This window comes from Hakea prostrata, chromosome 7 (assembly GCF_041222555.1).
Source record: "Hakea prostrata isolate BN-2017 chromosome 7, UWA_Hpros_2, whole genome shotgun sequence".
In the NCBI taxonomy this organism is placed as follows: Eukaryota; Viridiplantae; Streptophyta; class Magnoliopsida; order Proteales; family Proteaceae; genus Hakea; species Hakea prostrata.
Genome location: NC_142606.1, coordinates 26,587,406 through 26,612,704, shown reverse-complemented (window position 1 = coordinate 26,612,704; position 25,299 = coordinate 26,587,406). Strand labels below are relative to the sequence as shown.

Below are 25,299 nucleotides of genomic sequence, written 5' to 3'. Positions count from 1 at the left end.
ATCAGGATCCAACCCCATGGCGGTGGTAACCAATAATGAACAGAACTCTTAACCTGAGCAAAAGAAACCGAAATACCCCAATTAGAGAAGAATTGTCTCTGTCTCGGACAATCCTCCACCACTAGCTTTGCAAATTGAAACCGTAATCGGGTCATCTTAGCCACTAAGTAAAAGATGTCAAGGTCACTCCGAGAGCCCTTCTGAAAGGTACGATTATTCCTTTCCTGCCACAAAAAGTATCCACATTTGCATCAATATCTTGTACATCAAGTCAGCAACACAACCTCCAACTCCTCAGTTTTCTACTTTTTTAACTGACTAAAGAAAACACCTTTTTCTACTCCTCACCCATTCCTCTTTGGCTTCTACTCAAAACAACTAACCTCTAATTAGAAGTCACTGTGAGCTCTGTCACCAGAATTCTACCCATTATCAAGCAGGATTATTCCATTTCCCAAACTGAGGTTTTCACAAGCTGGGAACATTACCACGATAGATGCCCAGCCTGGCAAAGTTTCATCTAAACAAAAGGATCAAATCACTTTTCTTGAGTTGTAAATTACACCTCGGATGCCAAATTTTTGTGAAAAGGTCATTTTTTATGCGCAAGCACTGAAAATGGGCATTTGAGATGCCCTTTCTAATGCTTACAGAAACGAAAGCCCTTTTATTTCTCTCACTCAAATGATGTAGAATTACAAAATGACCAATCTTTTGTTTATTTTGTTGATTTCTAATTTTTACAGTCGAATTGATTTGATTGGAATAATGGATAAAGTAGAAATATTTGGTAATTTCGAATTTAGAATTAGGTAGATATTTTATTATTTTATTAGTCTTAGCCTTCGTTTTTTAGTGGAATAGAGATTTGATTGCTATTTGTAATAAAAATCAATTTAAATAAAATAAATATAAATGTAATAATTGCCCACTTATTAATAAGGCATACTAATAAGATAATAATATATTATACTAATAATAATAACTTATAATAATAAGTTCACTTTTGACTTATAGTAAAACTTATATATATATATATATATGATTCATATATATATATGAGTTATCTAGTTCTATGAACATTTATTCATTACTTGTTCAATATAATTAGAATGATATGAGAAGAGAAATCCTCCCTGGTAGGATGACTATGTCACTACGGGCTATACTCCTATTCATTTTCATTATTCAATATTTTTTGTCCTAGGCATAAGATAAAAGCACTGAAATGGGCATTTGAGATGCCCTTTCTAGTTCTTACAGAAACGAAAGCCCTTTTATTGTTCTTACTCAAATGATGTAGAATTCCGAAACAAAAGCCCTTTTATTGTTCTTACTCAAATGATGTAGAATTCCGAAACGAAAGCCCTTTTGTTATTCTTACTCAAATGATGTAGAATTCCCAACAGAGCAATATCACTCCAAAAAGAGAAAAAATTAAAAGAAAAGAAAAGAAAAGAAAAGAAAAGAAAAGAAAAGCTTTCTGCTGGGTATTTTACATCGAAATAAATTGAGCATATAACTTCCCCTCTCCCCTTAAGAGGGGGAAAAAAGGCTTTCTACAACATACAACTAGAATTTGCACCACAACAGAAGAATTCGAAAATGACAATTTTTTAAATTGAATTAAGAGTCATTAATTTCTTGTACCCTACTCAAGTCATTCAAAAGTCTAGTTACAAATAAGAAAAAGAATGTAAATATACCCAAACTTAGGATGCTGACTCAGCATTACCTGACACAAGAGGAGCAATTTTGTTCATCAGTAGATGTTTAGAAGTTTCAGGTTGAGATAATGAGAAGAAACTAAATCCAAGAAGTGATGTAAATGAAAATAAGAGGACAAGAAAGAACTTAAAAGAGGCACCCAAAAAAAAAAGCAATGCATTAGAAATCTAACTGCAGCTTTTATCGAAAAGAAGTTAGAAATATAACAGCAGGTCCTGGGGGGCCATGCAATAGAAATGTAACATCGGCAAAATTACAGCAACAGGTTTAACTAATTTTTCATGTAGCAGGATCCTTCAAGAAAGCATCCTTTACTTTTCACCCCCATGCATGTATGGTTTCTTCAGAGGGGGATAGTCATTATAGGTCCAACTGGTTTATTAGTTCTACAGAGAATGCAAGTATATAGAAAAGGAAAGCTCACCATGAGTATTGTTCTTTCTGAGCTTCGCAAGAGCTACAGCAGTCTTTGCACCAACAAAAGCATTGTTCTTCACCAATGCAATGTCTTTGAGTAGCTTAAGGAACTCTCCTCGGGTGAAAAATGAGTTAAAAAACAGACCAACCAACAAAGCAGTTAGAAATGTCGCAGCAGATGTGAAGTTTTTTATACTTACTCCCCTATAAACTTCCCCCCTAACCAACCTAAAAATAAATTGCTCCCAGACTATATTTCTTGACCATGTTTATATAAAGGATACTTGCAACCAGAGAGGCTCCTTCAGTGAGTTCATTTACTCTCGAAAGCAAGAATGGAGTTTCCGCATTGCCAGTCACATTTTTGTCCCTGTGGTTCTTGGTCGGATTAGGACAATTAACAAAAGGAGACTGGTAGAATGTCATAAGAGGTGACAAAATGAAATTATTAGAACCTTGCTTCTTGAAGTCCCCTCTGTATTGCAGACTCGATTAAGTTTCCTGATGCTGCATGTTCTTTAGGGATTGGTACAGCTATCAAAATACCAGTTCCAAGCCCAAGTTTCATGTTTGCATCTGAAGAGTGAAACAAAAAATTAATATTAATAAGGGAAAACGAATGCTGTCTGAGAGGTTGGCCTACAAAAGCACTCCCATGAGCCTCCCTCTCCCCCCCCCCCCCCCCCTCCTTTGTGAAAAAACACCTTTATCCCCTTATTCTGAGAAGAGATAAAAGGGAGTTTTATAGGCTGGACATGAAACTACCACACATAATAATAAAAATGGAAAGGTATCCTGCACAAGGCAATAAAACAGACAGCAACGTCAATTAACTTGCCTATGAGGTCAGCACAGTCTTCAGGAGAATCCACACGGCAAGGCACCTACGCTCCCAAATTATGTCACCCAAGCATTTTAGTTAATTCAATAGCATATCATACTATAAGGTCTATAATATAAAATCATGAACTAAAGAGTAATGACTATTTTTCATCACCTAAACTACCCTAAAAAAATATTTATAGTTCTGCATTTAACACTTTGACATTTGACCACACCACTTCCTAATAAATACTAATACCTCTCTCTGTTTACACCTATCCACTTCTTAATACATCAAGTGTAAACATTAACGTATGATTATAAAAGAATACCATCAATAAATTCCTCTCCTTGTTCAATACCTTAATTATTTATCACTAATAAAGAAAATGAGAAAATTTAACATTGAGGGGATATTTAACCATGTTAATATCAAGATATACACAACTGTTATGCATATTTTTATTCCTAATACCAAGCCAATAAATGGCAAATCCAGAAGAAATTTCTATATTAATTCAAATTTATTATTGTATCAGTAACTCTATACTTTACACCCTTTCTATGTCTCTATACAAAACACATAGTCATAAATAAACATAAAAATCAGAGAAAAAATTGCAACCTGGATAATATTAACATTATTTATTGGGTAATTTTCATATGAACCCCCTGAGGTTTGGTCTATGTCATTTTTAGTCCAAAAAAATTGAGACTTTGCATGTGCCTCCCCTATACTTTAGAAAAAGTCAATGTAAGGACAAATTATCGTTTCTATGACCAATTTGCCCTTATTCTTTTTTTTTTGGGCAAATTTCATTTGGACCCTTGAGGTTTGGTTTATGTCATTTTTAGTCCAAAAAAACTGAGACTCTGCATTTGCCTCCCCTGTACTATAGAAAAGGTCAATTTAAGGACAAATTACCACTTTTATGACCAATTTGCCCTTATTCTTTTTTCAATTTAATTTTTTTACATATACATCGTACCTGCCATAAAACTCGTGACTCCCCTTTTAGTCCAAAAATGGGGTTTAAACCCTATTTTTGGACTAAGGGGAGTTACGAGTTTCATGGCAAGTAAGATGTATATGTAAAAAATTTAAATTAAAAAAATAATAAGGGCAAATTGATCATAAAAGTGATAATTTGTCCTTAAATTGATCTTTTCTATAGTACAGGGGAGGCAAATGCAAAGTCTCAGTTTTTTTAGATTAAAAATAACATAAACCAAATCTCAGGGGGTCCAAATGAAATTTGACCAAAAAAAAAAAAAAAAAAAAATAAGGGCAAATTGGTAATAGAAATGATAATTTGTCCTTAAATTGACTTTTTCTAAAGTACAGGAGAGGCATATGCAAAGTCTCAATTTTTTTGGACTAAAAATGACATAGACCAAACCTTAGGGGGTCCATATGAAAATTACCCTTATTTATTAGCAATCAAGTGGCAGTTGAAAGTAAAACAACATAAAACAAAAGTTTTGGATTTTTTTTCTAATCAACTAATCAATTGTCCAATAATTTATACATCAAAGTATCAAACACATACTCACATGTAGCTTAACTAGTATAAACATAAATGTATGTTGCCAACTGTAATATATGAACTAGAAACATAGTAGAAACTCGAAATATGGTACTTATTGTTCATTCTAGTATGCGATTTGACTGTCATGTCTGAGCTTGTCATTATTTATTTAACTATATTGCAATAAAATAATATTCTAAAACAAAAGAGCAAATTACATTTTCACACCTTGTGTTTTCAAACAATTACATTTACAGCCCCTAGAATTTACTCATTATGTTTACACCCCTTGTGTTTTGAATTATTTAACAACCGCACCCCTACTATTAGAAAATAGGGTTAAGTGATGAGTTAGCATGTGTTGTATTTTCAAGATTCTAAATATTACACTCTTTATTTCAAACCCCAAAAGGAAAAGCAATTGAAACTGTAGAACTTGGCTGCACGGTAGAAGATCTTGTTTAAAGATGTGGGATTTATTTTCTTTTTGCATCAACAAAGTGGCCCATCTCGGTGGGTTTTAGGGTCCCGGTTGGGCTGAAACTTGGTATTTAGCTTATCTAAGGCCTTTTGAACACACTGGTGGCCTTGGATTTGTGAAAAAATAACCATAAGTATGTCTTCTAAGTTGACACTATGTGTGAAACCAAAATACTATAGGATTGGGGAATGCAAGATTAGACAACATGTCATGTAAAACATTTAAGGCATATAAATGAAAAGCTAGTGTATCAACTATCAAATAAGATCTTAAATGTCTTTAAAATTTTACAACCATTGGAAGTTTTAGTCAGTCATAAATCATAATCCATAAGTCATAAGTTCATAAGACTACAAGACAATCATGGAATAGGATCAAATCAGAAAAATTCAATCAAGATCCTCAGCTGCGCCACCAACTCCAAGATCTCCAGCATCAGCTCCACCACTAGCTCCACCACTAGGACCACCAACTCTAGCAGCACCATGATCACGAGGTCCATGACCACGACATATACAAGCAGTTACATGTCAACCCTCATATCCATGAGGTGGGCTACTATATATTCCCTCACAGGAGTAGGGACAGCACGACACGTGTGTTATCACAATGCCCACCAGCCAAGTGTTGCTTGAATCGGCATTTTCCTCTATAGAAGGCTCTTCAATAGTTGCATGTGATCCTCTGGCCTTGTGGATCCACAGGGACACCGTGTTACCACACAACATTATTGACTTCATGCCTATAAATAGAAATATAAAGCCACATTCAATTGTAATCAATGGTAAGGACTCAGAGTACTAAATTAGTTGTACACAAATAACACATCTGCACATGTAAAAAGTTAAAGTTTGGATATTAAAACCTGATGACTAGTTTACTAGTTGGTACCACTTAACATTCTCCATCAACTGATTCAGAATGGTGGCCACATATGACTCCCAAGTCAACTCATCACTGTAGTATGTCACATATCAGTTTGTGTGGCTTTGATATGTCTCTATGTCAGAATAATGGAGGAATAGCACTCTGGGGTAACCATCAATTGTGGGTGGGTGAAAAAGCCATTGTTGCTCTTTCTATTAGTGTTGCTGCTGAATATAGGGGTAAGGGTTTCTAAACCATTCAGTCAACAGCCCACCTTCACTCTCGTATGCCTACTCTCTTTAGGTCTAAGGTCTTAAGGAATAGCATGAACTTCGTAAGAAGACCTAGTGGTGTGATCCCCATATAGATACTCTGATGACTATCAACTTTGTTGTTGTGAATCATTGCGACTATGATCTATACTCATGCTCCCCATGTTCAATACAAGATCATGCATGCTCGCATCATCATTCTTCTGTCCGCGGTTAGATCTAGTCTTCCTACTCCTAGAATAAGTCAGGTTGGTAGGGGAACCGCCGCACGTATCCTATGTCGGATGACTCGGACTTGGTGGAGGTGATCCCCTTTTCTGACTAGCCTGATTCCACTAACAACACCACTAGCATGACTACCCCCATGACTTGAAGACTGACTTGAAGGGATGGTATCATCCACATCATCTGAACTCCCACTACTAGACCTCACCTCAATTGTATCAAGTTCAACTAGGTGGCTCCACAAATGGTACAATTGGTCCTATTGCTGTAGCTACAACAACCTAACCCTTATCAGAAAACATGTGCTCAACCACAACATCTAGGCCTATGGCAGCAGCAATAATAAGATTTGGCTGCCTTCCTGGCCCATCCACTGGGCCACCCTGATCCCAGACCCACTAATATATGACATCATCCTCCTCATCCTCTCGGGGGGGCTCATGATATATCAATCAACTCGATTAGATCCTGAGTTTCTTCATCCATATCATCTTTTATGTACCCTACTCTCAACCTCATGTTTTAATGCACATACATTAAGTCCTTGAGCTTTTTACTCCCCAATTTGTTCCGTACCTTACTATGGATGAATGAGAAGGAGCTCCAGTTCCTCACACAACTAGAGGGTGAGCAAGTTTATAAGAGGACCTTAATTGCTATACGGCCTATGCCCCTAAGATTTTGCGCACTAAATCCATATAACACCCACCGATCAGCTGCATAATCAAATATAAGAATGCATTAGGCAACTAAATCTTAACACTCATATAACTTATAGGCTATAGTCTTATGGACTTATCACTTATAGAAATGGACTACTTACCAAGATTAGTTTTATGCCTAATTGCAATTGCAAGAGGCTTTCCAAAACTCCCGATCTTGTAAGCCAAATGTTCAATTATTGTACTGTATATGCAAGAAGTTCAATAAATAATTGAATAAGTTCTCACCTCTCCATTAATTATCCCCTGCATGACGGGATCCAGCATGAGCTTCTCTGCCACATCTTGCACCGCATTCATCAACTTGACATCAAGCCCTATATTGTTCTTGTACTTGTAGTGGTACTTTGGGTTGAAGGAGTAAGCTTGTATTTTGGAAATAAAAAATTTGGTTAGTGACATAGTTGTTTACTTGTTTGTAACAAAGTCAATCAAGGTATATAACAAAAACTTAAAGTGACTCACCAGCCAAATGAAAAGGATGCATTAAGTGCATCTCCCATCTATCATCGATGATCCTCAAATAGAATTTGTAGGAGCCAGGGGCAGCAGCTCTAACCAACTCCTTCAATTTGTTGGAGAGCAACATATATGTGGCCAATGTGAGCTTCTTTTTTGCATCCATCATCCTTAAAACAAACACAATAGACCCTAAATGCCCACTTTCCTATTCAGCTCCTTCTGAAAGGACTCATCAGCAATGGTTCATTGGACTCCTACTGCATTAGGATGGCTAGATCCATAATAAAATCGACAATGTTGACCACCCCTCGCTCTTCTTCTTCGTCAACATTTCACCAACTTTATTGAAGTTAGCATTGTTATCCGTGACAATTTGGATAATGTTGTTTGGCCCTACCTTGAGGACCACCTGCCTAAGAAGCTTGTAAAGGTAGTCAACATCTTCGATTTTATCTAAGGCATCCACTGACTTAAGGAAGGTTGTCTTTCCATTGCAATTCACCATAAAACTAATAATGGATTGTCTAGTAAGACCAGTACATCCATCAGCCATCATAGTAACACAATATGTTACCCATCGTTCCTTCAATGAACTAATGGAGTTCTTCACCTCCTTTCCTCACCTTTGGTAAATATTTATTCATCACTTCCCAAGCTATTGGGCCTTTAGCCTCTACACCTGCCCTAGAAACTACATTGATCATCCCCTAGTAGTATGGTGTGTTGGCTACGTCTTGCAATATTGTTGTAGACCATGAATCTATTGATCGCCAACCTAGCTTCCTCCTCCTTATTGCCTTCATGACCTCCAACAAACAATATAGGATACTTTGATAGGTTTCTTGATGCCTGGAGAGGGTGGGGTCTTGGTCAAATGTGGCATCAAAATGTACAGTCTTCCTCCTTTTAGTCCTCTCACTTCCCCCACTTCCATGAAAACTATGTTTAGGTGGCATAGATAGCCTTGACCCTGACCACCTGTTCATATTGCCTCACATTCTCTAAATGCAAGGATTGTCTGCTAATTTCCATTGCAGCCTTCATCTATCTCCATTCAAACTTTGACTCAATACCCATAGTCCTCATCTCCTCATCATCGTTTAACTCCTCATCAACATCAACAAAAGGTCTCTATAGCATTACATCCTCGAATTCCATATGCTTTTGCGCCCTCTCATCCTTTCTTTGTCTCCCTCCTTTTAAACTCGTTGCAATTGCTTCTTGCACTTCATAAAGAACCCTGAGACACTTATCAACATCTTTGTATCCACCAGCCAAGTGTTGCTCCAATCTGGTTGAACCACCAGAATTCAAGGTCTTGAGGCAATACTTGCATTCAATGATTCAGACTTTTTTTCTTGTCGGCAGTCAATGGATCCTCATGTTACCAAGCAATGTCCTGGGCCCTATTGCCAGTGCCACTCCCACTAGTTGCCATTTAAGCAACAATAAGCAAATACATACATGTATGTTTACATATAATCATTAGAATAATTTTTACATAATTAAAAACACGTAAAAATAATTTATAGAACAATAAAACACACACTTTGTTGTAAGATAACATACAGACCATGTTCAAACAGACATGTTTGTATTTTTAAAATAAACTACATGACCTAAGCATCATTTAAAAATAAAATATTCCAAAAACATTCTATTTTTCATAATTATTTAAGGGTAATTTTCATCTGGACCCCCTGAGGTTTGGTCCATGTCATTTTTAGTCCAAAAAAATTGACACTTTGCATCTGCCTCCCCTAAGGTATTCAATAAGTATCAATTAAGGACAATTTATGATTTTTATGACCAAAATACCCTCACATCTAAAAACAAATCGCCATCTCTGCTTTTTTCCTCTTGAACTCCGGCAACAGAAGAACAAGAAAGGAAAATAACGTTTTTCATTCTCCCCGGCAAAAAAATATTGGAACAAGGAAATACCAATCTAATTCAGGGGCTTCTGCTCCGGTATTTGCCAGGTCAATTCAGATTCTAGAGGCAACTTTTCCATCTCAAATTTGGGGTGAAAATCCACTTTACAGTCGGGGGAACATAGGGAATCCATGCTATTCACGACCCTTCTTCGGGCATTTTCAGTCAATTATTGAATAAGAAGAGCATTTCTGGTCTCGTTTTGGAAAAAATCCCATCTAAGGTATTTTCGAGGGAATCCCAACCAACTTTTTTCATTCCATCTCACTGTAATTGATTTTCCGGTTTTGTTGCGTCTATATTGAAGTCGTTTAAATTTTCACTCATTTTTGTTGAAGAATTCTATTTGTTTTGTAAATTTCTTTACGATCTGTTGGCTTTTCGTTTTGGAAATTCTGATTCAAGCTTAAATTTTCCTGGGTTTTGCAATTCTTTTGGAAAATCATCTCTGTTTCAAGCCTCGACAACTGTTTTTGTTATGGTGAGATCCTTCTCTTGTGATGCTTAACGAGAAATGGCTCTATGTCATTTTCATTTGAATGAGCTCTGTGTTGAAGCCAACTACTATTGGATGAAATCCCAACTAAAGGTGTGTTTTGCTTTTTCATTTTCTAGGTTTCTTCCAGTTCCGTCGCTCACAAATTGAGTCTATTATTATCTGTTGGTTGACAAGATTCAATTTTTGTAAGAACTATAAGCTTCATGTTCTGAAGTTGGATTAATATCTCTGTAAAGATTTGGTTGCCCTCTAACTGATTTGTGAGTTGGTATTTTCCTATTCCAATCTTTTTTGCCAGAATTGAGGAGGAAAAAAGCAAAGATGAAGACGATGAAGGAGATGAAAGAAAATTGGGGACTTAGAAATATGTGAGGGTATTTTGGTCATAAAAATCACAAATTGTCCTTAATTGATCTTATTGAATACCTTAGGGGAGGCAGATGCAAAGTGTCCATTTTTATGGACTAAAAATGACATGGACCAAACCTCAGGGGGTCCAGATGAAAATTACCCTTTTTTTAAATATAAAATTTTAAAAAAATAAAGCAAGCATGAAAATCAAAATATGACAACTTGGGGTTGTAACCCTCTGAATTTAGTCCAACATAAGTTAGAATCACACTCATATCATAAGTATTTTACTATATTTTTTATTTTTCATATCTTAAAAATTATATATTTTTTAAATATGAAAATTCAAAAATTAAATCTTTTTCCAAGGAACTGTAGATCTACGCTAGTAGATCAACATATATCTACATCACATGCATAAACCTATTGTACAACATTGTATTTGAAATTTTCAAATTTTGGGCAACAATCTTGCCTTTGTAAAAGATGAAGCTGAAATGAGCTTGAATGTTGCTAATTTGAAGCTGCTGATATGCTAAAGGTGTTGGAAGTTGAACTCCAGCTGAATTCCCAAAAAAAATTGGCCAAAACTCAACTTTATGGCAAGATAGCAGCAAGATAGAGGCGAGAGAGGTGAGATATGCCTCCCTCGTACAAGATTGGGGATTTTAAAACCCCCTAAACCATTTGGTTGGACCAAAAAAAGGGGGATCTCATCATCTCGCAAGATCTAGGGGCATGATTTCGAGGCGAGATATGGAATCTCTCCAATCTCACCTCCCATCTTGTCTTGCTAAGGCCAAAAACCAAGATATCATGCTTGGCTGAACTATTAGTTAAACTTCAACAGTTTTTTCATATTCAAACACAACAACTTGAGTCCCTGATAAAGCAAATTTTTCTAAGCAGTTTCTTAAAAAATCTCCTAAAAAGAAGTCGATTCACCCTAAAAATTGACAGACTTTTATGTACTTTAAAAAAAAAAAAAAAAAAAAAAAAAAAAAAAAAAAACAAACAAACAAACAAACAAACTTAGATTAATATTCAATATGAGTAGACGTAATTGTTTGCAACTAGGGGGGGTGTAAACGTAATTGTTTGCAAATAGAGGGGGTGCAAATGTAATTTGCTCTAAACAAGAATTATGCATCCAAACATTACGAACACTATTGAGATTAGGACTCTAAATCTTATAGATAATAATTAATGATTGAGAGAGAATATCTAGTCAGTATAATAATGGATTTGAGAGGTAATAATAGGAATTATTTATTTTGTTTTACGTGTGATCAACCCTATATATATAATCCTAAAGCCCTTCATGTGTAAAACTTGTCTCTTTAAACTTAGGGGAAAAAAACATAATACTTTTCATAGCAGTAGAGCAGTGAATGTAGAAAAAGGACATATATCTATCATAGTATCATCTAAGGGAAATAAGCCAATCTGACCAAATAGAAATCTGTAGTAAACCGTTAAGGCCTAGAGGTATTTCAAATGAATGTTTTTGGTCTTGTGGCCCTAGTATATATAGACTGGTTTCTATAAAAGATTCCTGCCTAATTTTGTAATGTTTTTGGTCTTGTGGCCCTAGTACATATAGACCGGTTTCTATAAAGAATTCTGGTCTAATTTTGTAACATTTTCATGGAAACCTTGGGTAGTTTTTTACGAATCATTGGAGCCTGAAGAATATGAAAAGGAAAAAAAAAAGAAAAGAAAAAGAATGATATGGCAATGCATGTTCTCAAGCTTCATGTAGTATCCCCAGAGAGTATCTTCTGAAGCATATAGCCAGTCAATAGATTATCATTGAGAAGAATGAAGAAGAAATGTGTGACCCAAATTCTTGAAACCAATTTTGAAGATTAACCTGCACCAACATAGTTTGGTGGGAAACTTAATGACATATTTTCTTCTTCCCATACTATTACCACAACAATTTCCTTCCCGTATTTCCATAAGAAACATGATACCTAAACCGCCTCAATATTTTCTTGTTGGGAGTTTTACCTACCCTAAAACTTCTTACTTTTACTACCCTCTTGATGCAGCATCTCTTGGATGGATTATAATAGATTTCAAAAAATAGCAAAAAAACTTGATCTAAATCATCCGAACATGAACCTAACTGCAGAAGACTTTCACTTTCGGCACCCTTAAGGGTGGGGGGACATGAAACTCTTTACATAAACATCTACACTAGCAGCATAGTGGAGAAAACATTTATCAAAAGTACTGGACTGATTTTTTCTTTTTTTGGTAGAAAAAAGTACTGGACTAATTGAAACTTCAAGAATTATAAAAGGAAAAAGAAATCCAAATCATAAACCTGGACACCACTTGTTTCAGTGAAAAAGGCCGGAAACTCATTTGTCTTATATGCAGCAACTGTAACTCCTTGAGTTTCCTATAATTTAAAAGTTTGAAATTATAAGAACTATAATCTGTTATCAGGATGAAATGAAACTTGAAGCCCTTTAGAGATACAGAAGTATATTTACCAAGTACTCAAGTGTTCTTGGGATATCCAAAATTGACTTGACACCAGCAGAGATAACTGCTACTGGAGTTCTACCAAGCTCGGTAAGATCAGAAGAAATATCCATAGCTGCAGAAGATTAAAAAGCTGATATGCTAAACAAACTTAAAAAGAAAAAGAAAACTCTAAACTCATATGAAATAAATAAACATTTGCATTTAAAACTAATGAAATTAGTGAACAGAAACATGTGTAGACAATTCAACAAATTCCAAAAGATAAATTGTTAATTTTATTCTTTTCTTCTTTCTCAGCTACCAAACTAGGTATCTGTCTTGGCTTTCACAAGATTGACGTTTTACCATTAACATTGTAGTTCAAGTTCAACCACAGAAAAAATTTCATCTTGTTTCGCTATTTCAATCTGGTTGAAATCGGCAAAACTTCAAAATTTTGCCAAAATCTGGTTACAATTCTGTACCAGATTTCGTGGTCTATTTTGGCAGGTTTAGGTGTTTTTTTTTTTTTTTTTTTTTTTGGGGGGGGGGGGGGGGGGGCTGATTTTCTGTTCATTGTATAATTTGGGCCAATAAACACAATGAAAGCCTTATTTTTGCCTCTTTATTTGTTTTTATTTCCTTTGCATACTATGTAATCTAGTTTCACAAACTTTTCCCAAAGCCAGAATTTACTAATAATGTCTGCATGAGGAGCTTGCATGTTGCACAGCTCTCCCTCATCCTCATTATCTTCTCCATCTCTTCTCTACTTTCCCTCCTTTCCAGTTTTCTAGTTTCATGGGTTTACTCTTGTCATGGTCTCTATTGAAAGTAATGATTGGGCAAATATTTTCCTCCGGAAATGTGACCTAACTAGCTTGCATCACAAGGAACGGTCTGTTATCTGTGGTAACACACTAATCATCCAAGGTCTGCCTAAAATACCAAAATGTAATGGAAAGAGGATGAGTCAGTTAATAGCAAGCATCCAGTGGCAGCTTAGCAGGGCCTCATAATTGGGCATTGAATCCATGAAAAAGAAAGCCGATCACCGTGACATCACAACCTACTCAGAATTCGATTGTAGAATGTCCCACACCCCGCTAACCCCTCCAAGGAAGTTCATGACCAAGACATCAGCAGAAATCAACTCATGTATCCCTTATATTGAGCTTCTTCATCATACATGCAAGAAGAAAGTTGGGCACCATTATCAACCAGAACTCTACATATTAGTTTCCCATCTATGTGAGAACTAAGACACTTCTCCCATTCTGTACAGCATCTACATCTCGTCTCAGTTTCTCCAAAAACTGAGATACTTCAGAGATCTTGGAAGGTTCTCAAACCATGCCCTAGAGACATAAAAGTGGCTACATTGAAAACCATGAGATCAATGGCCTAACATGTATAAATCCAGAGCTAGAGTTATATCCATTAAAATAGCCTCTTTTGGAGTTTTGGTGATGCACCTATATCACATATGTTGTCTTTATGTAATTTTAATCTTTGTTATCAGTTCCAAGAGGAAATCCATTGTCAGTCGTTATCCAAGAATGCCTGAATTCAGTAATTGTTCTGCTGTGTGTTAATGAAGGGGGGGGGGGGGGGGGAATGTATGTATGTGATTTCAAGATGATCCCTGAGCAATTTACCAGCTCCCTATTTCTCACTAGAAGATCTCAAAAGTCAAAACCTTTGGTTTGGATTATTTTCTTGTCGGTATTGGTGGCACTGATGATCATTCTATGAACTAAACTTTTTATCAGTTCAAAAGTAACATTATGGTCATTCAAGAAGTTTTGTTGAATTCTTTTTTCCCTTTCTTTTCAAGACATGTCGGTTAGGCAAATTGAGTCAATGACATCTGTTGAGACAGGTGGTGGAAATGGGAACATGGTACCATGTGTCGGCAATGGAGTCGCTAGGCGGCGACACGAAACCCCCTAGCGACATGACTTCAACAAGAAATCGGTGGCAATATTTGTCGATAAAAAGGGAATTCGGGCAAAATTTCACCCGAATTTTCAACTTGATTTTTTTATTTTCTCTGTCTTGTCCCACTTCTCCAGAGCTTCTCTCTCTTATTTTTCACACTTTTCACCATATTTTGGTCCGATCTTCGACATCTACGTGTACATCTTGCTTCGTTATTGACGGATATCACGTTGTTTCTGGTCGGTCAGAGGGGTTTCACACAGATCTGGGAGTTTTTTCATAAAATAGGTAACCATTATTCTCCAACAAATTTTTGACAAAATGCATGCTATAATGATGTTGGATGATTATGAAATTAATATATGTTGAATACCATGAGCCGATCTACGATCTCACGGAGTCGGAATTTTTTTCCGCAGAGTAATTAATTTTTTATTTTTGTGAGTAAAAAATTATATTTCGAACACTAAAAATGATTACTTTTTAAGTGATATAAATGTTGTATGATAATAGAAAAAACATATGTGGAACTCCGTGAGCCGATTTACGGACTCAAGGAGTCGAAATATTTTTTGACCCAATAAATAATTATTTTATGTTTCAAAACATATTAAAATATTAATAAAAATATCAATAATTATGAAAAATGAAAACAAAAATGGGGAAAATGGGGAAAAATGTTTTGAAAATTATGGAATAATTATGTAAGTATTTTTCAACTGTTGGTTGTGTTGCCCATGTGGCTTCATCGCCGGTTTTGATATGGGCAGCCTATTTTTTTTGTCGAGAAAATTGTAAAAATTCATTTTGTATTTAAAAATAAGATGAAGAATTGCTAGTATATACTTAATACTTGGTATTTAATACTTAATAGTTATATACTTATACAGTTATGCACTTATGCTTAGGTACATCAGTACATGATTACATATTTACATCATATATATATTCATATATGATTGTTTATTTGTGTATAGAAAATTAATTTGATGTTGTTATTTGTTAAGTGACTTATGCAGTTATGCCATCATTTTGAATGCTACAGTCATCATGTCTGCTAGTGGGAGTCAGAGGGGAGCTGGGTCTTCCTAAGGTGGACGGGGACAGGCACAGCCAGAGGGACAGCCTGAGAGACCAACAGTAGGAGGGAGGACTAACCTAGCATGGCAATACTATGTGGCTATTGATGGAGATAAAAATAAAACAATGTAACTTTTGTGGGAAGAGAATATACTCAGGTGGCATCAGCAGGTTCAAGGGTCACATCACTGGGAGTTCAAAGGATGTGACTACATGCACAGAGGCCCATCATGATGTAGTGAAGGCATTTAGGGATTTGCAAAAAGCGAAGGGGAAGAAGAAAGATGATCGGAGGAGAGTCAACAGAGCACTAGATTATGCAGTGCGGGGACCATCATCATACGTAGATGATTCAGAAGATGATAGGGATGTTGCTCCTATTGATGTGGCGAGAGATCAAGAGGAGAGGGACATACAGCGGGCCATGGTAAAGAGAAGACGATTGCACCATCAAGAGCAGGATATAGCCAGAGCTAGAGCTTCAGGAGTTGGTCCCTCGAGGCCTGCAAGGGCTAGACCTTCTAAATCTGGGGGGAGGGGTGGTGTATTTGGCATGTTTGGCAGAGCACATTGTCAGCGGGCCCCTCGTACATTAGGTTCAATGCCACCATTTATCTACGCCGTGGGGACCCGATCATGGAGCAGGATCCTGATATATTCAGGAGGAAGGGGGCCAAGCAGCCCAAAATATCTGGTGCATGGAAAGGTATGGCCAAGAAGGTAAAAAAAGCAGTATCAAAGTGGATATATTATAGTCACATCCTAGCAAACACAACACTTGGTCCATACTACAGGCATATGATTGATACTATTGCAGAAGCAGACCCTGAATATGATGGTCCCAACCCTACAGAGTTAATGACCACCCTCCTTCAGGAGGAGAAACAAGAGCTGCAGCAATATATTGATAGTATGAAACCCTTATGGGAAACTTATGGATGCACCATCATGTCTGATGGATGGACCGGCCCGACGAGAAAGTCCATTATCAATTTTATGGTATATTGTGACTGGAAAACCATTTTCTTAAAATTAGTGGATGCTACTGGTAATATAAAAAATCATAGATATATAATGGGTCTCTTACAGGATGTGATAGATGAGGTTGGTAGGAAAAATGTGGTGCATATTGTCACTGACAATGGCTCCAACTTTAAGAAGGCCAGTGAAGTGTTGCTAGCTTCACCTGATTATCATCTTTTGGGACGCCTTGTGCAGCTTATTCTATTGACCTAATGCTGAAAGACATTGGAAAAATCAGCATTGTCCACAACACAGTTGAATGGGCAAGACAGGTAATCAACTTCATCTACAATCATAACATTGCTTTGGCAATGATGAGGAGATCACGTGGAGGTGAGTTGGTGCGATCTGGTCCGACAAGATTCTCGACGAATTTCGTCACCTTGAGCAGCATGCAAGATAAGAAGTCGGGCCTCAGATCCATGTTTGCATCGCAAGAGTAGTTTGATTGGGCTGGATCCAAGTAAGATAAATATCTATTATTTCATCTTATAAATTATTATATTTATACTCTAAGTTTATGATTATCTTGTATCTAGTTATCTACTGTCTATTGACTTAATGAGTTTGTGATAATTCAGCACGCCCAACGGCGCGAGGCACAGTATACAATATCATCTGATGAGTTCTGGAGAAGTGTTATTGTGGTGTTGTAGATCTTAAAGCCTATTGTAAAGGTCTTGCGTATGGTGGACTCTTCCTTGAGGGGACCCACTATGCCCCACTCGTATGCATCCCTTGAGTGTATGAAGGTTGCTATACAGGTAGCAAACCCTAGAGGACACCGGGCTTTCTTGGATATTGTGGATGCACGATGGACAGCTCATCTAATGCATCCCCTGTATAGGGCCGGTAAGTAAATATTGTGGGTTGTTGACTTGTAGTTGTAGCCTTGTAGGTATTGGTAATTCATTCAATCCAAGCTCTAAGTACTAATTGTAAGCATTTTTAATTATGCAGCCTATTTTATAAACCCTAAATATCAATATAGCGAACATTTAGGGTTGGACACAAACCTGTTGGATGCGCTATTACAGGTGATTTCTAAGTTGGAGCCAGCGATGCTCCAATCATTTTGCCACAACGAGGTGAGACATCAAGAATTTCAAACGATTAAAATTTGTATTTATTGTTTAGAGAATTTAGCTAACCAATCAATACTAATGATTGTATTATTGCAGATCAAGTTGTTTAGGGATGCATTTGGATCTTTTAGTGGAGATGATGTTGTACGGGGCAGAGAAACCAGTGATCCAAGTTAGATACTTATATAGTTAGATCCTTATTATTATTATTATTATTATTATTTATAGATAAGTTGATTTGATGTTAAGTATTAAAGTTATGAGTTTCTAAAAATAATGTTTGTGTGATAATGCAACTGAATGGTGGTATCTCTATGGCAACAATGCATCAAACCTTCGGAGATTGGCAATCAGGATCCTGTCTTAGACTTGCTCTGTCTCTGAATGTGAGAGGAATTGGAGTACATTCAGCATGATCCATTCCAAGAGGAGGAACCGGTTGGGAAGTCAGTGCCTAAATGATCTGGTATTTTGTCACTATAATATGAGGTTGAAGCTACAACATGTCAGGGAGCAGGCTGAGAATGATAGGTAGTACATCGATCTCGATGATATATTTGATGTGGGCGCAGATGAGCAAGATCCCCTCACTCAATAGATGTTGGACAGGGATGAGCCGGTGTTAGACCAACCTGGAGGAAGGCCTGACCCAGACCTAGCTCGAGCTGCAAGGGTTGTTGTGGATGAGTTTATGACCTCTCGAGAGGGTCAGGCACATGCAGAGGCAGTTGCCACTGTTGATGAGGATTGGATCATGGCACCATGCATAGAGGAGCGGCAGGATGACGATCCAAATGACACACTCCCGCCTAGTCAGACTACAAGGGATGATGATGATGATGATGATGATGGTGGTGGTGGTGGAGCCCTTGAAGAGCGTCTACATGTTCCACTACCAGAGACACAGCAGCGCCCACTCAGATACACTGGGGAGAGTCATTTCTTATATGCCACCCAGGATTATGAACATGGTGGTGATCATCATCGTGGTCGTGAATATTCTGATACAAGGCCGAGCCACCATTGGAGGGGGAAGGGCCATGAGATCCAGCAACAACATAGAGGTGGTTATGATGATGTCACCCTCCCACACGGATCTTATGGATCCTATGGTTCTTATGTTAATCCTTCGGATCCGGTAGGCGACTTAATAGGAGCGGTGGGGTCCATAAGCTTGGATGAGTCCGTAGGCTCCACATCAGGTTATAGGCCTATGGGTATTTATGGTGTCCCTCCTTCACATAGACAATATGATATGGATATGAGTATCCCCTCTAGTACTTCATATTATGGGCACTTGCAAGCCGATAGCCGCGATACTTACTATGACCATGGTCTCTCAAGGAGGCCAATGTCTATTGACGAGTCCATGTTTTCACAGTCATTGGCACCAACAATAGCATCATCAGGCATGCAACACCTTCCTTGGCCCTATTCTCACTTCCCTCAAATTGGAGTTCTCTTGGCGGCAGAAGATGACCACTATAGAGCTGCAATTGATGATTATCTGAAGCACTATCAGTATCGTATGAGATGGGATCAGTATGTGAGTTTGTTGGGGGAGCATCAATGGAGACAGTCACAGCACAGTCAAATGGAGTTCGATCCACCTAGGCACAGTACTTGGAATTGAGAGTTCGAGATTTTATATGATTGGATGACTCTATGTACTTGTACAATGAATTGTAGACTTTAGATGATTTGGTTTTTATGAGTTTTTAGATTTCTAGTTTTGGGGCTTTCGCCCGCAAACAGTAGGTCATGGGTCGATTAAGAACATTAGTTTAGGTGATGTTTTAGGTCAAAATAACACTCCTAATGTGTTTATCGGCCTCAAATTAGGCTACACGTCAAATTTTAGGTCAAAATGACCCCAAATACCCTTCGAAACAGGGGGTCGATTTTTCATCGAACCCCCTCAAAAAATCGGGCAACATGTCGCCTATGTTGCCCGTGTCGCCCGTGTCACCAGGCATCGACAAAGCAACACTAGGCAACATGTCGGACCATGAATGGGAGGAAGGTTAATTGAGCAAGACAGGAAGGAGGATGAGTGTTAATTGCAAGTGGTGAGGATCTGCAGGTGGCGAGACAGGAAACCAAGTGGAGAGATGAAGTAAAGGTTGGTAGAGATCAGAAAAGAATCAGGTTCTCAAGAGGGAGAGACGACAGTGAGGCGAGGGAGAGGCAAGATCATACATTCAAGAGCTCGCTATTTGGCCCTTGCAGATTTCAATATACATCTTTCATTCTAAAGAATTATGACAGCTAGGAAGAAAGTTGTATAAAATGCTGTAGTGATAAATATGAGCTTAGAAACTCTTACTATTTTCACCATTTCTATGCACTCCTCCAATTCCTCCAGTCACAAACACAGGGATGCCAACCTGCAAGAATTGGCAAACCTAACATGTCAAGGGAAAGAAAATGGATACTGAAGGATTTCATGTATGACTAATCATGCACATGGTACCACCTAACTGCATAAAGAACCAGAAAACACACAGACAAACACAGGCAAAGAAAGGGAGAAAGATATACCATTGAAGAGAAAAACATGGTGGAAGAAACAGTCGTTGCACCATTTCTATTGCTAGCCACCTACAAGCAGATGTTCATCAGTATCTATAGTATTAACCATATCTACATGGCATGCACATCATATCACAGGATTATCCTTACTAGGTTTGCTAATATACATTCCTGACATGATTTTATTTAGAATATTTAGACAATAATTAGAAGAAAACTTCTACTTTCTCTTCTATTCTTTTGGATTTTTTGAGGGAGTAACTACTTGCAGTGATGCTTTATACTTTCATTATAGTCTTAGGCAATACCTGGAATATATTTTTGAGCACTAATATGAAGTCCAGAGCCTGGATAAGAGGGAAATTGAAAAAGTCTCTTTTGTTAACCTGTGCATGTTTTCTTAACTTGAAAATCCATTGGGAAATACAAGAACAAATTAATTGCAGGTTCTAAAGTAATTAGACAAGCTGGCATTAGCTAGTGATGCAATATGGAGTTCAGGCTCAAATCTGGGCTGTGCAAGACAAGTAACGATTCTGTAAAAAGAATAATTCGGGGAAATAACTACAGATCTAGCATACAAATTTAGTTACTTTGCACTGTACTTTTTGACCTTTTACCTCTAGTCTATCTTATATTAGCATATAGGGACAAGGTTGTAATTTGTCTTTCTTGAGTTAGAAACCAATATATGTGACTGTACTGTGAGTAGCACACGCAACATGAAAACATTCTCTATTCTCTTTTCTTCTTCTTCTTCTTCTGCCTCAACAACATTCTTCCTCCACTATTTTTCTTGTTCCTAGCATTGATAACTTCCAATTTGATATTAGGACATTCAAACTGTTGGGTTGAGTTGCATAAGTTTCTACTTTCTTAACTTCCCTTTCATTCGAATCCTAACTCTCAAGAGGTTCCAAGAAATGGTGTTCTATGTTCAGAGGTTAATGGAACCATCATAGGAGCATGATTTGAGACCACAGATGTATAGTGGAGTGAAGCCTGTGACAAAAATTGAGTATTGAAGCCAACGATCAAAATTTCAGTTTCAAGGCCGGTTTTGACCAGCCTCGGAACCAAGTTGAGGTTGACATCTGGAAATTTTCCCAAGACAACTTGTTGGCTGGTTTCTCATAGATTTTTTATCTGGATATTGCATACAACCTATGTAAAGCATAGACAACACAATGGCAACGGTATCTGGCTAAAAACCAATAAAGGGTTATCATTCAAGTGGTAGTATACTTGAGAGGTCCCAACAAATACAAAGACTTGTAAACTTGAAAAAATTACGTAAGTACTTTAAATGTTTCATACAAATACAAATATACAATACCTGGAGCATATCTTCATGCAACTCACTGAGATGAACAAAAGAGTTACAAGCCTTGAACAAACCAGTAAGTGCACTCAAACATTCAAACCCCTCTGAGCACATTCATCAGGTGATGAATACTTTTAAGAAGGGGAGAGTTGATGTATCATGGGTTGGGATCCCCAAAAATTGGGCCCAAAAACCAAACCTAAGGCTGGCTAAATAACCCAGGGGTATTCTGGTCATTTTTCAAACCCCTCTTTTGCGGCCCAATATGGGTCTTATTTTGCTCCCCACGATCCCAAGGTCAGGGATATAATTTTATTTTATTATTTCTGACGAGTCAGTTAAGAGTTATAGTCCATCAAAGTTTGTGTTGAGTTGTTTGAATAGGGTTCCTTAATTTTAGGGATCTTATTTCAATTTGGTTTAAAGTTTTTTGTTGAGTCACAAATAAGTGTCTCTAAGAGATTCCAATCTAAGGGCCAGAATCTCGTAGTATTTGATTCCCTTTTAAGTGTTGTTAGAGTCCTAGAGTTGCTCTAAAATAGGAAAGTGTTACTTCCTTTTTGGAATATTAGTATGAATTATTTTAGTTGAGTCCTAATTTGGCAAGTATTGTTTACTTAGAGGCCAAGTTACCAATTTGAGTTTAGTTGGGTTCACAAGGCTATAAATTAAATAGCCTAAGTCTTTATGTAATTGTTAGTCTTGATTATTCAATGAATTGAGAGTTTGAGAAATTAACTTGAGAAGTCGTGGGATCCCTAAGAGGGTGACCTGCGGCTGGTATTGTGCATTGTGTCTTCAACTTCAAGGTTTTCTTCATTAGCATTCGATCACTAAGTTTTCTGCAGTTCTTCAACTAAACCCAAACACAGCCCCTTCCCTCTCTTGTTTGGCTAAGTTCTACACCACCACCCATCGAAATCCCCTTAGACTATTCCCCCTTTAGTTTCCTGCAATTCCAGCCCCTTCCCCTAGACCAAGAGACCCTCCCCGTGCAAACTTAGGCCATTCACCCCCCCCCCCGGTTTTTGCGCAAGCAGCAGCACCTCTCCTTGAATTAAAGCCACCATCCCAGCCCCTCTTGAGCCCTTTTCCCCTTTCCTAGATTTGCAGCCAACCCGTCCTAAATCTGAAATATAAAATCAGCAAAGACAGAGCCCAAACTTCTAAAACCCTAGTTTACCCTTAGAAGCCCTAATCGAGTGCTAGACCTGCTTCAGAAGATCCTAAAAATCAAACCCTAAATTTTGGGGTTACATCACTCTCTCTCTATCTCTCTTAACTTCTATTCTTCATTGGAAGGAGATTATTGAAGATTGTCTCTACTTCTACACCCTTGTATTGAAGAGTCGAGTGAGTCCCCAAGTTTACCATTTCCTTGTATCATCATTCAAGATCAATAGTGAAGATCATCATTTGTGTTTTATTTCAATATTGAACCTTTCGCTACATCATGCAACAGCAAGAGGGAGGGTTCCAAGGTCTTGCGCAGGCAGGGGAGGGGCTGGAGAAGGGGTGCAGTGGGTATAGGAGGTGGAGGAGGGGATGGAGGAGAGCTGCGAGTAAAGGGAAGGGGTGTGGAAGACTTGCAATGGGAGGGGAGAAGGGGTTGTGACTGCTGAACTTACTTGAAAAACCTGCTGTGATTGTTGATGGATATTGGAGATTGGGAGAAGATGCTGGAGTTCTTAATGGAGATGCTGATCCTTGAATAAGACTCTTAATTACTCAATCATGGCCCCCTCAACAAGGCCACAATCCTTAACTCAATTTTATTCAATAACCAGACTTAAGGATACAAAGAAATAGTAGGTTATTTAAAACCTACTGAAAGACCCTGACTCTGAGTAGGAGTCCTTTATAGATTAGGATCCCACCACATTAATCTCAACCGACCAAACAATAAAAGAACTAATGGATTCTAACTGACGCATGCTAAAATAAAATCCTAATTAATTAAAACTCTAGTTAACGCATGGTAAATTCTATTTGATTAAAAAACTCTAATTGACATGTGATGGAATTAAAGAAACTAAAGACTCAAGGACTTTCATTTAACTCAAACTGGACTTTCTAACTAACTGAAACTCTTAAAAAAATAAAAGAGAAAATTCTGAAAATAAAATCAGCAATTATTTAGGACTGGTTTTGACCAAAACACCCGCTTTAGGGTTTGGCCAGCCCTAAACACCCTGTTCACATCACTTCTCTTCTTCTTATGAGTGTTCTTCTCCTTATTCCCCTTCTTCAAGTCTAATACTTGTCAGATTTTCCCTTCTTTCCCCTATCTTCTTCATCCTTCTTTCTTCTCTATTCTGTCCCTCATTACTCACATATCGGAATCATGGATGGATGGAGACCTTACTATTGCTACAGTTCTCTTACACACTCTTCCATTATCACCCTCTTCTCTTGTCCATCTTCTTCTTCTCTTCTCCCTTCTATTCTTGACATTATCTCTGGTTTTTATTGCTTGTTGTCATGATTTCTAGGATTAGTTTTGGGGATGTGTTGAATATATTTTGTGCTCTATTTTATTTGGTAACGACTAACAACCCAATTCACCTCCACTCCCGGGTTGCATTTGAGCGTATAATATACAATAGATAACTGTAACCTTCCAAACAAAGCAATGAAAGCATCAGTGATGACACTAGGACAAATTAAACATACAAACTGCTTCAATTTCATGACACACTCTCCCATTATCACCCTCTTCTCATCAACAGAATTATAAGTTATAACATTGAGAAACTAAGAACAGTAAAAATTATTCACTGAATGCTTGGTCAACCATGTGGTCATTGACAAAATAATCAGTCTGCAGAAACCATTAATCATTTAAACATCCAAGTCTCAACCATAAACCATTTCCAAATTATACTCACAACATATGCAATATCCCTACGAGCTGTCTTTTGAGCCTTAGGGCCAAGCTTTGCAAGCTTCTCCAGTTCTTCACTTGTCAGACCTACAAAAGTTCAAAAAGGAAATTGGCATTGATGACAAATTAGCAGAAGAAAAGAAACTTTGCTAAGCAGCCTTCAATCAACCAGAACTCATGATACTCCACAAGCAAATTTCAACCAGAATATCAAAAGTCATAAGCAATACAAATCAAATTTCATATAAAAAATTGCTTGTAGTATATCCATCTTCTTTTAGGCTCAAAATTTTAAGCTATTAGGTGGAGGCCCTGGATTTCGAGTCATCAGCTTAGTTTAATACTTTAATAGTTTATCTATGTAAGGCCACGCATAAGAGGGGGTACACATGCAAAATATGTGCTGCCACCAAAAAGAACATCATCAGGTGACAGGGTCTTGAGAAAAAATCTAACTTTAAAAACTGTGGAGCCTCTAATTTTGATACTTAGGCCTGTCCACCTAATAGCCTACGCATTTTTGTTTGGATACTTCAACATGACTGATCCGTGTGGATACGACATCTATGACATAAAATATGTTCATCACAGACAAAAAAACATGTTGGATAAATTAAAGAAGTCTTATATGCTTGAGTCTAT

The 25,299-nt window shown here is 37.4% G+C and overlaps 1 protein-coding gene across 5 annotated transcripts in view; it reads right to left on the bottom strand.

Moving 5' to 3' along the window:
- Positions 1–1,038: 1,038 nt before the first annotated feature.
- LOC149010830 (indigoidine synthase A family protein) overlaps positions 1,039–25,299 on the bottom strand; it is a 44,211-nt gene continuing 19,950 nt past the window's right edge. For all 5 annotated transcript variants that reach the window (XM_089161108.1, XM_089161110.1, XM_089161112.1 and 2 more), the window contains 10 exons: positions 24,662–24,744; positions 20,459–20,518; positions 20,244–20,304; positions 12,815–12,921; positions 12,643–12,720; positions 2,984–3,029; positions 2,601–2,721; positions 2,430–2,515; positions 2,153–2,236; positions 1,039–1,735 (listed from right to left, as the gene is read on the bottom strand). In XM_089161108.1, coding sequence (XP_089017234.1) covers positions 1,713–1,735; positions 2,153–2,236; positions 2,430–2,515; positions 2,601–2,721; positions 2,984–3,029; positions 12,643–12,720; positions 12,815–12,921; positions 20,244–20,304; positions 20,459–20,518; positions 24,662–24,744 — 749 coding nt within the window. In that variant the 3' untranslated portion in view covers positions 1,039–1,712. The remainder of the gene's footprint in view (positions 1,736–2,152; positions 2,237–2,429; positions 2,516–2,600; positions 2,722–2,983; positions 3,030–12,642; positions 12,721–12,814; positions 12,922–20,243; positions 20,305–20,458; positions 20,519–24,661; positions 24,745–25,299) is intronic.